General features: G+C 39.3%; 1 protein-coding gene across 1 annotated transcript; it reads right to left on the bottom strand.

The window, feature by feature from the left end:
- Positions 1 to 1,277: 1,277 nt before the first annotated feature.
- On the bottom strand, positions 1,278 to 15,870 carry CHDH (choline dehydrogenase). The gene is made up of 8 exons (XM_027640436.1): positions 15,641 to 15,870; positions 9,932 to 10,740; positions 9,358 to 9,509; positions 5,379 to 5,508; positions 4,591 to 4,725; positions 3,332 to 3,474; positions 2,427 to 2,529; positions 1,278 to 1,844 (listed from the first exon to the last, which is right to left on the bottom strand). Exons 2-8 carry the CDS (start codon positions 10,683 to 10,685, stop codon positions 1,426 to 1,428), a joined length of 1,836 nt encoding a protein of 611 aa, XP_027496237.1. The 5' UTR covers positions 10,686 to 10,740; positions 15,641 to 15,870; the 3' UTR covers positions 1,278 to 1,425.
- Between the last annotated feature and the right edge of the window lie 2,211 nt (positions 15,871 to 18,081).

Here is an 18,081-nt window from a genome sequence, read left to right on the forward strand (position 1 = left end):
AACTTAGGCTACAGAGGCTTTTACTTTATAATTTGACAGCTGCTTACTCAGAAGTTATTTTTCAATACTTAATAAATCCAAACTAATCAATGGATTCAATTTCATTCAATAAGTTGTTCCCTTAGGTTTGTTTTTTTAAAAATCAGTACCTGGAAGTTAGATTGACACAGAAAACAGCCATGAAAGATCATGTAGCTTAATTTACACATTCGAAGATAATAAAATTAAGATTTAAGTCCTAACTAAAATGGATTCACTGACTAAAATACGTGTCTTCTAATTTAAAAAGATCTCTTCCCATATTATCAGCTTATGCTGTTATTTTGAATAACATTTCATTTCAAATGTAGTTTGGCTGTAATTTTTTAAATTAAATTTGATTAATAGCAAGGCACTATTCACAATATGTGTTGAGAAATATCTTTTGCAAACAATCATCTTGGAGCTAAGACCAGTAACTTTAAGGATGTTACAGGAAGTGCAGATCTCTTACTGTGCCAAATGATAAAGTGGTCCAACTAAATCAGCTTAAATTGTGAACAGAATTCTACTAAGCATCTTGTGAAAAAAAAAAGAAAAAAACAAACACAAAAAACCAAGGAGAAATTCCAGTTTTCTGTTACATTTTTATAAATATTAGCTCCAGCTCTGTATTTTTTTAAAAAATGAACTTCTGATGTATGCAATGTATGTCTTCTTCCTGAATACTGTACAGTTAAGACTGCTGAGTATAATGAAATCTCACCTTCAGTGTGAATTTGTAAACCTCTCATAGACACAACATTTAACAAACTCTGAGCAGGTTCCTCTCTTTGCTATGAATTCTGATACAAACTACTTTGGCTTGTGAATATGAAATTGCCTAAATGCTTATGTTTACTTAACCATTCCTTGCAGGATGTGGGGATAACTGACTAGCTGTTAGCCTGGGTAATATTCTCACAGCAGTTAAAACTCTTCCTTTAAATAACGAGGCAGACCATAATGATTTTCAAAATAGCACATTAATATCTTCCATTACTCATGCAATTGCACAGTATTTCTGGCTCATGTGCACACCTCTCATTTAGAAACAGCTTCTCTTCAACAAAAAGTTTGAATTTACCACAGGAGGTCATATTTAACTTAACTTGTGATTCTTGGGGTGGCCTGCACAGGGTCAGAAGTTGGACTCAATGGTCCTGATGGGTCCTTTCCACTCAGCATATTCTATGATTCTGTAATTCTAAAATAAGCAACTTAAGCCAGCTCATTAAAAAAAAAAGGCAGGTAGTCTAATAATAAAAAAAGAGTTCAAATTAATAGTTATTTTATTAGGATATGTTGTTTTGTGGGATATTTATCATGTTGGCATGTTCAGTATGAGACCCCATATGCTGATCAAAGCCTAAGTAGCAAAAGATGTGAAAGGACGAGAATATTCCTTTATCTCTGTGATTCCAAGGTTTTGGGTTTATATACAGGAATGTTTTTCTCCTGAAGTGACGGGAGGCCCTTAATTATATCTGCAGCTTTCTCTGCTATCATGATCGTTGGGGCATTCAGATTTCCACTGACAACACTGGGCATTATTGAAGCATCGACGACTCTCAAGTTTTCAACACCAATGACTTTTGTTTGGGGATCAACTACAGCAGTGCTGTCTGAAGGCAGACCCATTTTGCAGGTGCAGGAAGGATGATAAGCACTATCAGCCTTCTGCCTTATGAAAGCATCTATTTCTTTGTCAGACTGAACGTGGCTTCCCGGTTGAATTTCAGGCCCACAAAATTTTTCCAAAGCTTTCTGAGCAAAGATCTCTCTGGTCAATTTGACACACTGGCGGAATTCCCAAATATCTCTTTCTGTGCAGAGAAAAAATAAGAAAATTGTAAGTGGACCTTTTGTTTAGCAATACATACAGAATGCATAACAGATAAAATAGCATAGAAGAAAAAAGGCTGGAGGGAAAGTCTCTCACTTCCTGCTGAAAGACATAATAAAGCAGAATATTTTTCAAAGTCACAGATATTTACATTCATTGTGAGCAAAACTCTCACTTGTATTGCACAATCCCAAAAGGGAATAGGTGAGCTATGAGAAAATTGCTCTTTATTTTGCTGTACCCACTGTCCAGCCAAGGCCATTATTCTCAGCACAAAGAAGCAAATGAGATGCATTCCTTCCCAAGCAGAGGAGGGATGGAATGAACAGCATGACACAGCAAACATTGAGAATTCTGACTGCATCCCTTCCAGGGAATTCTTTCTAGTTTATAGGGTGCTTTGGGCAACCACCTCTTTCAATACTAGTTGATTTTATAAATGAGAAATCAGTAACAATGTACCAACCAATGCTTCTGAAATGGTGCTGAGTAGATACAAAAATCTGCCACTGAAACAGGTAAGAAGTAAGTTGACATCAGGGCAAGGAGAGGCTGCATTTACCTGTTGACAGATAATTGGGCTCAATGATAGGATGGTCATTGGGGTCTGTACTCTTCAGCTTCAGCCAGCCCACACTTGAGCTCCTCATGGGTCCCACGTGGACCTGCAACAACAGCGCTGTACTCGTGACACAATCCCACCAGGTGAGGTTCCAAATTCAGTATGAGAATTTTTTTTTTTGCAATTTAGACAGACTTTACAAATTCAGCAAACATAAATGTTAAAAGAGATAATGGAAAATACCATTGAACACTTTCCTGTTTTACATAAATTTTTTGTAAATGTATTCCATAAGGGGAAGGAAATATCGCTCACAGCTGTTCTTTTGATTTAAAATACAATCATTCCAATTTAGTAGTAGCAGAGCATTCTAATACAATCAGCAGCTGGACCAAATTACTATCATCCCTGAAGAAAAGAGAATGGCAAAAAGAAACATGTATATTCAGTGACAGTTCCCCAGAATTAGCACAGACTTGAATCAAGATCACAGTCTAAAATAGGGCTTGGATTTGTGCCAATGAATAAGCGTGTGGTCTTATAAATTTTGACTTAAACCTTTGTCTAAACTGCAGTGGAACAGGGAACAACTTGATTTAGTTTTTAACAGCATCTACCAGAATGTTATCCTAATCAACAGCATGATGGCACTTCACTAGTGCAAATCCTTAAACAGCAATTCAATACTTGCATACTTTCCCAGAGATAAAAAGTAACATAATTTTGGTAGCAATATCAAATGACAAGCTTGTGGTGTTTTCCCCAATGTAGGAGGTTAAGCCAACCCTTTAATATTATACTGTACAAAGTATTTTTCAGTATATAGTCAAACTATCAATATTTGCAATAGAGTGTAAGCCTCCTTGCTCATACAAGACATTATTGGAACATATTCTTCAACTCACCTGGTAAGCTTCCATTGTGGAAGCAACCCGACCATGATCAATCACCTGAGAAGGAAGAAAGTGGAACTGAATGTCGGGGTGAGGAACCCCTGGTTCACTTCGGATAAAACCACCAGATTCTAAGTGGGCAGTGGCTCCCTCACCTAGAGAGTGTAAATGAGATAGAAGATGCCATTAAAAGACCTCAGAAGAGCAATAAATCCACTTCTTTTTAACCCTTAGTAACACTACTATGAATAATTTATAGATTCAGCATCAAGTAGAAGGAATCCATTACGAACAGCTTGTAATTTAAGCAATGTGCATCACTTCCATCTGCTTTTTAATTGACTAGATAAATGTAAATATGCATAACTTTGGAAATCCTGTTTGTTTGAGAGCAGGATGTTACAGTTCTCTCACTAACTGGTAGACCCAGGGTCTAACTCCAGAAGCAGATTTGGTCCCAGGGCTCACAGGTGTGGAGGGAAGCGACTGCAGCATCCTGATATTCCTGCCCTGCACACTCCCTGATGTGCAGTACAGTTATCCCATCAGTCACATGTAATAGGCAGAGCCATCCACAGTCCCCACCCTGAAGGGAAAGGTGCCTGCAATGTGCCCCATATGACGTTATTCCCACATCTGTTTAAAACTGTAAGTTAGCTGTCAATATTTACTTGTGTGGTAAAAAGCCACATATACCCAGTGTAAGTTGTCAAATACTAACAGAATAATTCAGCAAGTGGTGAAGACCTCAACTTTGACCAAACTATTTTACTGATATCAAGGATTGTATTTACAGATTCTTTTTGAGGTACAACTTACAGCTGAGTTACTGCAAAATGCACTGTCCTTTTAGCAAAAGACAGCTCAGATTTACTTGCAAGCCTAAAGGATTCTGATCAGAGCAACAAACAATTGTTCTTCTGGGACAATTTTACAGAAAAATTAGTTCAGTTCAACAATACGTTTTTATTGACATTACATGGATTTCAAGTAGAATATTTTCTTCATTTTTTTAACAATAGCTTTCTCAGTAGCACTGATTTTAAAATGTAGATTTTTTTCTTAAAATGAGATACAGGAATGTTAAAAATAGCATTAAAATATTCTGATTTAGAAGAACATATTTCAAGTCCATTTGCAAGTTCCAGTTATTTTCCAGAGCGTGAAAAAAATTACATATCAAGGCTCCCAGCCTACGAAATTCATGGATGAAAGGCTATAATAATTCTAAATCAATCAGGGGTAGAATGATTGCATACTTTGTTTCATACCTGTAAATTTCCAAAGCCATTCCAGACCAATCATCATCATGTTAAGTGGCTTTTGTGCACTATATAGAGTAATAGGCTTGGTGCACTTTTGCTGGACATACACTTCTAAATGATCTTGAAGGTTCTGGCCTACTCCTGAAGGGAAAAATAAAGGGGGAGGAGGGAGAAGAAAGGGTAGGGGGGGAAGTTATTTCATACAGAACAGTTGCACACCACATTGGCTACCAGAAAACAGCATAAATGGGAACTAAACTAACCTCTTACAAGGGCAGTGGTGACTAAGACCAAGACCATGAGTCATATCAGCCTTTTGCTCATGTCAGAATAAGGTTTTACATAAACATAGCATAACTAGAATGAAAATAGAAAGTTAGTACAGTACTAACTTTTTTTAGTTTTAAGGAAAAGCTCATGTTATTCTTTCTGTATTTGAGTATTTATGACAGTGGGAGTTTATACAATCTGTTGTGGATCAAAACTCACTCAAAATCCTTAATGATAAGTATGCCTCTTAACCTTAAAGTATGCCTTTAGAAAGGAATTTTTACTATCAAATGTAGTGAAGAAAGTGTAGGAGTTTGTAGGAGTTTGTTGTTCAGTTCTAAAATCAATGCATGTTTCCAGTGATTTGTATAAAATCAATGCAACTTTCCACTGATTTGTAACAAACACATTTCAGTCCACACAATCTGATATAAAGAAAACTGAATTTCATGATTCATTTTATTTAAAGGTCATTGAATTGCATCCATAGGAACATGAAAGGTTAAAACAAATAAAACAATTACCAGGAAGATGGCAAACAACAGGGATCCCCAGTTTTTTTAGATCATCTGCATTTCCAATTCCAGATAACATAAGCAGCTGTGGAGAATTTATGGCACCTCCACTTAAAATAACTTCCTTATTGGCAAAAACCTAAAAGGAAATGAGCACAAAAGCCCTAAGATTATTAAGCCTGAGCTGACTGAAAGCAACGTCAAGAGCTTCTGTTTGGATATGCTGTTCTGATCCAGATTAGACACCCCTCCCTCACATTTTCCTCATCCTAAATGTGTTCCTGTCTTGCCAGAAGATTCCACAGAGAGAAATAATCAAGCTTTCACTTTGATCATTTCTGTATTTATTCTCAGCTTTACAATCCATTCAAATTGGATGGCACATAAACATTCAGCTCAGTCAGTACTACGGCTGCAAATAAACTCCTGTCCTACTTGCCAGGAAAAAAGTACCTATGACATTTGGATCAGTCAGTTAAGCTTCTCTTCCCTTTTCAGTAACCATTTGTAAATTAAAACTGAAACTCCTAAGGGAGATCTTGAATTCAGAGACATGCTAGCTCAAAAATTCTCAAGAGCTAATTTTCTTAATTCAACCAAGACTAATGTTTGGGTTTTTATCTTGTAGTTCTCAGAAGCCCCTCAATCACTACAGCACTACTGAGAAAACTGTCTGCAGGCGTATCTCTAATTCTGTTTTGCTGACACACTTTTCATCAGACAGTTTGGTCTGAGCAGGTCATGATATAGCTGCTAAACTATTCCTCTGCCTTTGACTTGGTTTTCTGTGCTGTATAGTTCTTTTCCTAGAACCTTCTCTGCAAGTATTTTGGCACATCATCTTTCCAGGAGTTCTGCCTCAGTATATTCTCATTTAGTAATACCAAAATCTTTCTTTATGTCATTTGTATCGGGGTCTTCCTCTTCACTGTTGCCACACCTCTTTAATCTGGGATCAGAACGAGCCCTCTTAGTTCTTTTTACAGTTAAAACTGTGTGGAGTAAGAAAATATTGATACCCTCCTCCTTTTCCTTTCACTCTTTTAAAGAGGATGATGTGGGTGAACCCAACCATATTCAAGCTATCCCTTTTTATTCCAGTGAGATGGCTCATAGACACACACACGTGTTACATCCTCCCTGGTCACACGAAGTTAGGGATTACAAACTGAATAGTAACTCTTGGACATAAGAAAGAAAATTCTACGTTCATCTGTCCTTAAGAAAGAACAACTACACCACAGAAGAAGCAAAAAGCATGCAACAATTTAATGCAAATTCTAAGCTAGTCCAATATGTTAAAGCAATACACATTTGCAAAAGTAATCCCATAACATTTATCCTTGAATTCTAATATATCAGTGTGGCCACAGTGAGGACAAAATAGGTGACAAACACAATTATGCCCCTGAGCTTCTTCTCATTACATGCAAAATCCATGAGGGTTCAAGGAAACATACAGGCTCCCCAGGGAAGTGCTGGAGTCAACATCCCAGGAAGTGTTCAAAAAAAAGGGAGATGTGGCACTTTATGGTATAGTTTAGTAGGCAAGGTGGTACTTGGTCAAAGGTTGGACTTGATCTTGGAGGTCTTTTCCAACCTTAATTCTATGATTCTGTGATTCCATGTGTGGTATTGCTCATCTGCATTTTCCACTTCCATAGAATGGTTTGGTTTTATTTTAGGCAAGACATTTAGCTTCTAAAGTAACATTAAAAAGTGGTATGTTTTTCCTATAGTATGGTGGAGAGTTAACAGATTAGCACGGAAGGCATATTAGCTTGGAGTAATTCTGTCCTTTTTGAATGACACCTCAGCTATACAGAATGGTTGTAAATGAGATTGTTGCTGGAGTAAAACTAGGAAGTAACAGGAAGAAGAAGTTTCATAAATTATTTTCACACTATTTATCTAATATTGCTCACAGATGGCCAGTGCTGCTTTTTTTGTTTATTATTGTTTTGCTATGGGCAATCATTAGATTAATACATAGTCTAATCATATCAATAATCATAATCATAAGACTAATACAGAGCACATCTATGCCTGTTGAATCAATACTTAGATCTGTATTTTGCATATTATACAAATGTAACTTACTTACATTTTCTATGGTACACACAGAACTGGAGCCAATTTGTTTTAAGTACCAATCAAATGATGCTTGTTCAGTCTAAACTCACTGCAATGTCAGCACTGTAGTTATTCTCAGTCTTTCACGGTGCTTAAAGTTAACATGCTAAGAGAAAAACTGACTTTGATATATTTTTGTATGGGTTATTTAATTTGTGAAACATTGAAACATTTTTATCCTTTAAAATGTTATTTTCTGCTTGATTCTGAACTTAGACAGTGTAGGAATGTTCAGCCTACCTTCCATACTTTTGTCAGAGAGCTTACTGGAATACTGGAATCCTTCTCTAGGACCTCAACCTCTAGTGAAATAACAAGTCACTGGCTGGTGAATAGGTTTTGAATCATGCTTGAATCAGATTTTGGAGATCTCTTGACGTAAAAGAGATCCTATCTAAAATGGACTGTAAAAACAGAAACTCTTTAATGTAATCAAGTGTTTCATCTTGATGTTCATAATGTAATAAAATTATTAGTTCTTCCATCCTGACAGGTCTAAAATTTTCCAGAAAGTAAAAGAAGAGAAATCCTGCCATTGTGATGCTGTAGGGGGAAAATAAAGGAAGAGAAATACTTTGAAGGTGTACTTTGTCTGATATATGCTAAATATATATCATTCTTTCACTATGTATAATTCATACATATATTAATATGCATGAAAATTCATAGCAATTAAAGAATTAAAGAATTTTGCAATTAAATGTTCTGATACTCAGAGTCTTTGATCATGTGTAATTAGGCTTCCAAGACTTTCTTCAACAAAGTTAATCTCGATAATGGCACAAGAACAGCAATTAGAGACTGTTTTCACAGACATTTAACAGCTCATGAAATCAATTAAACGTTCTGCAACTTTTGTTTTACATTGTTAAAATGATTATCATTACCAAACCACTTAGACAACAACAGATTTGTTCTGTGCATTAGAAAATGAAAGAACAGTTTATTTGTAGTGCATTTTAACTTTTAGCAGGTGTTCAGTCACAGAACACTTATCTGCTGAGTCTTATTAGACTTATTGAACTCAAACCATCAAAATTTGTACTCTACTCTCTCTAGGATATTATTATTACACTTTTTAGTTGTTTTATACTTGTTTATGTCTAAGTATCTCATGTTATTAGCATGCAGGCCCTTTTAGGCAATATCCTAGTTACACACTCTGTAACCAGCTGTTAAGGGAAGTGAGGATGTTTTAGCTCTTACAAAAGTCAATGGATTGAAAGAAGCATAAAATTAACTGGTTATCCACAGAGTTAAGTTGTAATGACAATTCAAGCTTCCTTCCACACAATCACATGTTCAGTGGAAGTTGGACTGAGACTGAAAAATACTCATTCCACAACAAACCACAAGGCAAGTTTCATCATGATGTTTCATCATTACTATCCCATGTTTCATCCCATTACTATCTTGATACATAATGGCAAAGTAGAAGTGAATGACTCGTTATTTATCCCTTGAGCCATTCAGAGTTCAGATCTGGCTTTTACAGATTTTCCTACACCAGAACATGATTTTAAGAATTGTTTTTCAGAAACATCAGCACTGCAGTCAACACTAGTCAATATGCTGAGGCAGTGCATGATTGCACCATAGGTTCCAATCAGACATCTTACACAACACTCTTGTGTAACATCAAGTTATGACTTGTCCCCTCAGTACTGAGAGATGGAAATATGATGGAGAAGTTAATCTCTAAATCAATACAACTGTAATATCACCCACTGTAAAATAACTGACAAGGAATCATATACTGGTGCCACTTTTAATAAAAGTTTTGTTTGCTTGTTTGTTTTTTAAATTAATTTTGCTTTGACTCATACCTTTCAACTGGAAAATAAAAATCTCTTACCTTTCTCGTTTGCCCATTTTTCACATACTCAACACCAATGCATTTTGTTCCTTGAAACAAGATTTTTGTTACAAGTGTCTTCTCTGCAACTGACAAATTTGGGCGTGATATGGCTGGGCGAAGATAAGCACTAGCTGTGCTCCATCTTTGACCTACAATGTATATTTACATTAAACATCACAATAGTCATGCTCAGTATTCTTCAGATTTTGGCCAATAACCCTTAGGATGTTTACAGAGGGACAGCCTTCACAGAGTTTATCAGTTCGAAGCAAATGTGATTTGAAATAATAGCGAAAGATTTGATTTTAACATAACGTATTTCACAGTGACATAGTTTAACTGTGAATCAAGACTTGCCTGCCAATGCAATTTTCAATGAAATACACACTAGACTGACAGCAAGCTGCTGTGAAATGAACAGGATGCAAACACAGAGTGCCATAGCTGTGTAGTAACCTAAACACCGAAATGGCATTCAGTGCAGATTATATGTCCATATTCCAAAATTACTTCAGAAGTACCACTGATGGCTCAGAAACAGAAATTATTTATGGATCCCATTATGATTTACCTTGATGTACAGTCATGTCCATCCAGCCAAATCCTTCTTGCTGATAGCCATTCATATCATCTGTGAAGGGATACCCAGCTTGCTGGGTTGCCTCCAGGAATGCTTGATGAAGAGGATGGTTTGTTTTCCCTCTTGACACATGCAGGGGTCCATTTCCACCTCTGTACTGATTTGACCCCAGTTCATGTGTCTGTGCCTTCTTAAAATAGGGCAGGCAATGTTCATAGTCCCATCCCTTAGCCCCTTCCCTGTTCCATCTGTTATAATCCTCTGCATGCCCTCGGATGTAAACCATAGCATTGAGGGAAGAGGAGCCACCCCACACTCTCCCTCGGGGCCAGTACATCACTCGGTTGTCCATGTGCTTTTGGGGTGCTGTGTGGTAATACCAGTTATATTTCTCATCACAGAGGTTGTATGTTAATGCAGCAGGCATGTGAATCTTCCACATCAGTCTTTTACTGCCTAGAAGGGTATCTTTAGGGCCTGCTTCCAAAAGGAGCACAGTACTGAGAGGGTCTTCTGTCAGTCTGTTGGCTAATACACACCCTGCTGATCCAGCTCCAACAATGACGTAGTTATAAGAGTTTGCCTTTTCAGAACTAAGTTGAGATGATGCACGTGACATTTTGAGTTGTTGTTCATTGATGCCCAATATGTTCTTTAATGTGTGTGCTTTAAACAAGCTTCCTCTTACTTTGCCCATCTGACTTACAGGACTGTACCACTTAACTCCTTTCATTAGGTACAACATCTTTACTGATAGTACTGGTTTTGCGGAATTTTCAACAAAAATCCAGTGTTTTACCCTAGAAAAACAAACAAAAAAAAATACTAATTAAGATGTAAGCATTACTACCTCTAAAATGTCAGTCATTTTCAGATAACATTGGTATACTTTACCCATGCTCACTATCCAGAAACAATAGATAATATTAACAATGTTAATAAACCAATAAACATTTACTCTGAAATTTGCTGTCTTATTATTCATTTAATGCAGTCTATATATGTGTATTATATGCAGCCTGACTTCTATTTACTCCTGGTTTCTGAGATAGATACAAGACAGACATTTTCAAATATTTTTCAAACCTGCAAAGGGTGGAAATGTTTGCTTACCTAGTAGTCTGTCTTCACCCACCTCTAATAGGAAAGAATACAAGAAAAACAACAATTCCACAAACTTCTCTGTAAGTTTTTGACAGACAGTGATATCACACAAGCCAATTCACAATGGAAGTGATAAGTATGCCCACTGCACATTCTACCAGACCAAATCTAGGACATCTCTACACAACAAATGTGTAAGAGTGAAACTCATTTCCAGCTATCCCTAAGGTGAAAAACTGCTGGGTTTGGAGGCATGACTCCAAACATAGGGAAAGGCAAAATCTCTTAATCTATGGCTTTCTACCCTAGTACTAAACCCAGGTCCTGCAAGAGTTCTCCAAGTACAGTTACAATCCATCATCACCAGATCCTCAGGCTGAGTAGGAATGGCAAGTTTTTTACCTTCAGAGAAGCCTGTGAGCCCTGTCAGCAACAGAGGTTTAGCTCTGTGTTGTTCTGGTACAGGGTCTCAATGCAAGTTTTTCACAGCCTGTGTGTCACAGAAACTGTTGCTGCTGGCCAGTCAAAAGTGTTTCTCTTGCTCTCGCCCCTTCAAGCTCATTCCTTTTGGTATAAACTGTTAATGAATAGGGATATCTTTAGGTTGTAAATAGTATTTCTCCCTGGCCCATGGCTTCGGTCTAAGTCATTGCTGGGGATTCCAGAGACAGCAACTTATCCAGAGGCTGTTCCACTGTAATGCACTGGCCAACTGAAAGATATAAACAAGCTTTTTCCGGAAATACATTGAATACTGTATTATGTTTGTGAAGCAAAATTTTTCAGAAATTAGTTACGTTGTTACTGTTGATTTTTTTTTACATTCAAATTCCATAGTTATCCAATATTTTGTAATATAAAACCTGTATTTATTTTTAAATGTCTGGGGTTTTTCACTAAAAGAAAACATGCCTTAATGAATCACTGAAGTAATCAGCTTTTTCTTACTGAACAGTGGAACAAAACTGTACTCCTTTTCTTGGATGAAACTCTACATTGTAAAGTTTGTGAGAGCACACACAAGGCCCTAAGGCCCAACTCTGTAACAAAATAGATGTATTTTGCTGATGAATGTTAAAAGTCTTCCATGTACAGTTATATACAATTTTATGTACAGTCTCATGCGCAAAAGTATGTTTTTTTTTTACTCTCAGGGAAAGGATGGGAAGAAGCATACATTTGACTCTTCTTAGAAAAACTTGTAATAGGCTGTACAAACCCCCAAACTTCTGAAAAATGAACAACCAGTCATGGAGAACAGTTTGCTCTGCAAAGAAAAAAAAAAAAGATGCTGGGGATATGTCTGAGCCTAAAGTTCACACAGGTGATTCTCACATGGCTAATTTAAAACTGAGCCCAGCTGAAGGTGGGAGTGGAATTTGTTTTTTGCAGGTGGCAACTATTAAAGGATTGTCTCTAGCAGAAGGGGTTTGCCCATTTCCTGTGATGCAGCAGAGGTGTGTGCAAAGGTAGAAAGGTTTTCACTTGATTTGTTTGTGATGAGGAGGGTTATGGTTTTGAAGTACTGATGTTTAACCTGCAGAACTGACGGGTCACGGGACTTTATTGATTCAGGAACAGCAAACTGGTGATGGGGCTGGTAGAATATGGGCCTGGGCCTGAACAATCTGGGAAAGATATTCTGTCCCTATAATGTGGGTTGTTTCTACTTTTCTGGGAGAAGTGAACACTCAGATTTTGGTCCTACAGAAGGTCAACACTTATTATTTAGACAGGTAGGGCTCACAGACTCTGAAGTGAGTACTGACTGGCTTCTTTTGGCATCTGTAAAACCATTGAATATTATTGTACCTCCTAACCAGAATGCTGATTGTTAAGCCTGAAATCTACCTAGTCCTTGGCTGAGGGTAGATTCTCCAAAATCCCTGGAATTGTGTTCAGTCAGGGACTGATCTACTCTGATAGTGTTGGAGGCTGTAGTTCTACAACTTGCTAAAGCATAAACAGGGGCTCCTGAGCTCCCAAAAACGCTCTCTGAAGTGGCACTCCAAAGACAGCAGTGATATGACAGGATTAAGTGTTTGTGTCTTGCCTTGTGCCAGAATCCTAATACTGAAGTCTATACATTTTAAAAGCTGGTTTGCTTAAGAGCATCTCACAGATACAGCCTTTGAAACTCAAAACTATTCAACATTTTATTGAAGAGGTTGGTCTAAAGGACTGAGATCATCAAGTCCCGAAACTGGAACATGATGATACTTCTCTACAATAATGTATGAAGTACTATAAGCATGCGTGGGTTAATCACAGTTCAAGTTCTTCTGTGGCAAATACTCTTGTGGAATGTGGTAGAACCACAGAAAATGTAATCTTTTTATGCTAAGCATCTCTACACTCAACTTTCCCTTAGCCTTTTTTTTTGGGGGAGGGGGGTGTTCTTTTTTTTTTTTTTTTTTGCACTGGAGCATTTAGAACCTGTGAAGTGTTCCTAAAAACTGTATTTCAGCAAGAAAGGTGCTTTTCTTCAGTAAGTGGAAAAATCAAGTTATTATCTTAATAGACAGAGTCACTTGAGGCTCTGAAATGTGCTGGGGAAGCAGGTTCTCTTTACCCAGGGAATTATAATTTTATAGCAGCTCTATTAAATAGTGTAGTGTCAAAATGAAATATGTAGAAATGTGAAAGTATACACAATGTGGTTCTACTGGAATGCTCTCTACTCACTACGAACAAAAAAGCTGTCTTTTGGGCCTCACTGAATATTACTGCATGTCTATGAGAATTCCCCCAAATCAGGACCTCTTTATGAACATGTAGTAAGATGCTCCTCAGGAATCAGTGAGTAGACCTGCAGAAATGCATATGGCAGCAATATAAAATACATTCCCTGTATTGCAGTAAAGCTTCAAAATCTAGAGCTCATTTTAAAAAAGTTTGTTGCTATTCAGCAGGGCCTACAGACGGTGATCTTACAAGACTGAGGAGAGCAGGAGCACCTGAGCAGGAAAATTCTCTTGCTACAATTTAATAATATATTTAATTGGACACTGGTGAGCTCAAAGTGGGCAGTGGAGTTCTGAAATGAAGTGTTTGGGGCTCCTTGTATCATTGTAACACATTTCTGAATACAGTATCAGGCTGATGTAATCCACCAGTACCTACAGTACCACCAGTACCTACTGTTGTGACTCTGCAGATGTTGATCTGGGGTCACATGTGAAAACAGATTTCTCTAAAGGGCAGTGATGCTGTAAAAGGTGAAGAATGTGTTACTTCACTTTTTTTTTAAGAAGGGGAGACAAAAAGGAGAGGAAAAAAAGGCTGCATAGGTCATCTAAGGACCAAAATGGCTTGCACTCTCTGTAAGAAGGATAAGCAAAGGTGTTAGGATTCAGCCCAGAGATCTTGCTCCTAGACTTCTAAAGGGCTCACAGTCCACTGCAAAGAGAGGAAGGTGGATATCCTCCATACATAGGAGGGTGTATTGGAAAATGGGTAGCAATGAAATGGTTCGGTAGTGTATGAGGTGCCTAATCTAAAAGTGTTAGAGGGCACTGGGCATCATTACTGTTAACCAACCAGGGCTGTCCTGTTCTTTGATAAAACTGCAAATGAGTGATCAAAAACATGTACCACAACAGAGGACCCACTGTCTGGGCTGAAGGCTGAATTACCAGCCAAGAAGGTTAAATCTAATATTGATGTTCTTTTTAAGTAACTGAAGTATTATTTTAAATTTAGTCCACCATGTTTTTCACATTTATAGTTAGATATGATTCCACATTTGAGTTTTTTGTTTGTTTGTTTGGGTTTTTTGTAGTTTGGTTGGTTTTGTGTTCTCTTTGTTGGGTTTGTTTGTTCATTTCATTTTACATCAAATGGAACAGGACTGATAGAATAACATCTGAGAGCATTTTTATCTTGCGAAGTGTGAACTCAGTCAGCACTGTCCTGGTCATAACATTCAAGTGACTTTGAGAGTCAGTGTGTAGATGATTCACAAACTTCTGTTCTCTTAAGTTCTGGAGTGCAGAGGTCAAAAATCAAGCCATTCTGACTTAGTTTAAATGCAGCATACATGTTTGGATTGAATGGATTAAAACACTACTTTCAAGGCACAATTCTTTTTGCTGTATTGATCCACATCCACTCTCCTCTACGCATGGTCCCTCTGCATGAGCACTGTCCTAGCCCAGTTCTTCTTAACTGATCCTGGAACAAAGATGGCCAATGTGCCTGAAACTTTACTCCCTGTCCTATTTTGACAGAGCCAAAACGAGAATATCCTCTCTGGCAGGATGTAAAACATGACCGTCTCCCTGAGATGTCCGCAGCATGGACAACGCACGATGCAGCAGAACAATGAGACCTTGTCAGTACGTTTACCCTTCACAGCGCTGCCAAAACCTGTCAGGCCTGACTGTGTGAGGTGCAGGAGGAACAGCTCCTCAGGTAAAAGCAGCTCTTTGTTTGTTTTTCCATGCTGGAGGCTGTTTAACACCGTTTAAATCAATCTGCCTGGGAATGTTTTGGACTAGCTTTCACTTCAGTCCCGCTAGGAAGGAAGTTCATTCACTTACAAAAACTTTGTGGCAAGTTTCCTTTCCACAACTGGAACCGTTCAAGCCCACTTACCTCGCCGCTTCCTCCTGAGAACAAGCGTGTCTGGCCGCTGTGAGCTCCGCCGGGTCTGCGGCTGCCCGCGACCCCTCTTAGGGGGCTCCTGCCGTACAGAGACCGGGGCCGCCAGAGGAGGAGGGAGATCGCGGGTCTGTCCCGCAGGAGGGGCACCCACAGGACACGTCTTTATCCGTGCCCGCCGCGGAGGCCGCTCGTGTGTGGGGCTGCCACGGGCGGTGGAGCAGCGGGGCCGCGCCGCCGACCCTCGGCAGCCACCGCCTAGCTCCGGGGGGGGACGGGGGTGGTCCCTGCGAGCGCTGGGGCCGCCGGCGGGGGGCGGGCGGCGGAGAGCTCTGTGGAGAGGCAGGGTAGGAGCGCGGGTGGGACTTCCCACCGGAACGCACCCTTTGGGCGCCGAGGAGAAGGTGTCAGAGCGGCTTTGTTCTGTTTCGAAAGCGGACCGAGGGGCAGCCGTGCCGAAGTCCGCCGCCTCGCCCGTCCCGCTGGAGAGCGCGGGCGGCTGGAGCTCCGCGGGACGGGGCCGGGATCGGGACAGGGGACGGGATCGGGACAGCTCCGCCCGCGGGACTCCGGCAGTGTCCAGGTCCGCGCTGAGGCGGCCTCCCCTGCTCCTTTCCCGGGAGCGCTCCAACTTTTTCACTCCGCCCCTAGTGGGGTGGACAAAAAGGCTTTTTTTGTTTAGGGGGTTTTTTTTGTTATTTTTAGTTGGTTGTTTGGTTTTTTTTTTCCCTTAAAGCAATAAAAGTGTTTTTGCTTTTTAAAGCAAACGTCTTCGTCAGCGTTGTCCCCTCGGCTGTGAACCCGGTTTCCAAGGGGAGCGCTGGGAGCTGCAACGCGGCTGGAGGTGAAGGGGGAAGCTCCGGATCGCGATGGGCCGGGTGGGCCCCGCTCCACCGTCCGTGTCCCTGCCCGGCACTGCCGGGGGTGTCCCTGTGTGAGCCGTAGGCGAAGTGCTCGAGGAGAGCCTGTGAAAGTTGAGCTGGACCTTGCAGTTCAAGGCTTTAGGTGCGATCCTTACCTGTGCGATGTGTGTTTCCGGGAGAACACCTTGGTTTGGAAGGGAGCGAGTAGCAAACGAGTTGTCCCAACGTGTCTGTGTGGAACTGACTGTCGGGTTTGGTGCTCATCACCGATAAGTGTGTGTTCAATGATAACTCAGAATATCCCACTGGGTAGCCAATGCTGACTAGAAATTGTTGATGCTACCTCATCCTTAGCTACTCAGAGAGAGAATCACCCCTTTATGCATATTTTAAAAGAATTTAGTGAAAATACACGCAGATCGTGTATTTGCTAAAATTTTAAATATCCATTTAAATTCTTAGTCTTTAAAGATAATTCTGCTGACGTACAGCAGAAGTTGTACTGAAATTGGTACCATGAACATATATAGACATAATACTGAAGGGGGAAAGATGACTCCAAAAGTATTTCACAATATCATCTTTGCCTGAATATTGAATAGAGTCTAAGACCTACTTCTGAATCATTCCCTCTATCATACCCATGGCCTAATAATGGAAATTTTGGGAATTCTGTACAGTTGAATTTGAATAGTAATAGATATTTTAATCTGTGGATATGAGATCAAGAAATTTTCTTAGTTTACATGTGATGACGAATTTAGTCTAGTTACTGGTTGGTTCTCTGACACGACCAAATGTACCTTTAGCAGACTAAACAAATTCCTTGAAGATCTGAGCATGCAGATGTGTAACTAAGAAGTACTATGCTTCTAAATCACTTGGAAGTTTAGTAGGCTAGATATTTTTGCCACATATATTTTCAGGCAGCAGTGCCTGAATTGAAACAGCTGCAGAGAATCCCTGTTGGAACAAACACTCCTGATTTGCCCTTCAAAAGCAAGATCGCTCTGTAAGGTCATAAGGTGCCACCTACAGGGTGTGTGGTGCCTACCACAAGCACAGCTTCAGCAGAAACCCATTTCGTCTCTTATAGTTATTAACAACTTTAAACTGAAATCTTTTCAACCCTCAGGGAGTTTGCAAAAATACAGACAAAATTAGGAGTGAGTTTTACAACAAGCAGTCTTGGGCTTGAACATTTAATATTGCTTTATGAGCATCAAAGGTATGAAGTTCTTATTGATACAGACATAGAAGCAAAGGTAATTTTCTGTTAAATTATAGTAAACCGAAAGCATAGTTTTCTAAGTTGTGCTTCTGTAGTAGCACAGCAGGAGGCTCTTGCTTCCAGTGAAGTGCAATCACCAGAGCTGGCCAGAGAACACAGGGAGAGGGTTTAACAGAGCTGCTGTTGCTTTCAGAGGAGCTCTGCTCCACTGGTAACATTATTTCAGTTTTTGAGATTATATTCTTAAGAATAGTTTAAACAGTGTGATTTTACTCAGAATGAGATTAATCAGTGAACATGACAATGTAAGAAAATACAAAGTAACTAGGAATTAGGCTTCA

This window comes from Corapipo altera, unplaced genomic scaffold (genome assembly GCF_003945725.1).
Source record: "Corapipo altera isolate COAL_440 unplaced genomic scaffold, ASM394572v1 55, whole genome shotgun sequence".
Classification (NCBI taxonomy): domain Eukaryota; kingdom Metazoa; phylum Chordata; class Aves; order Passeriformes; family Pipridae; genus Corapipo; species Corapipo altera.

Bases quoted from the DNA above. Each gene is read 5' to 3' on its own strand.
- CHDH (XM_027640436.1), bottom strand. From the start codon at position 10,685: ATGTTGTACCTAATGAAAGGAGTTAAGTGGTACAGTCCTGTAAGTCAG. The intron at 9,510-9,931 runs GTAAATCATAAT...TATACATTGTAG, and splicing joins GGACATGACTGTACATCAAG to GTCAAAGATGGAGCACAGCT. The intron at 1,845-2,426 runs GTAAATGCAGCC...TTCTCTGCACAG, and splicing joins GCCCAATTATCTGTCAACAG to AAAGAGATATTTGGGAATTC.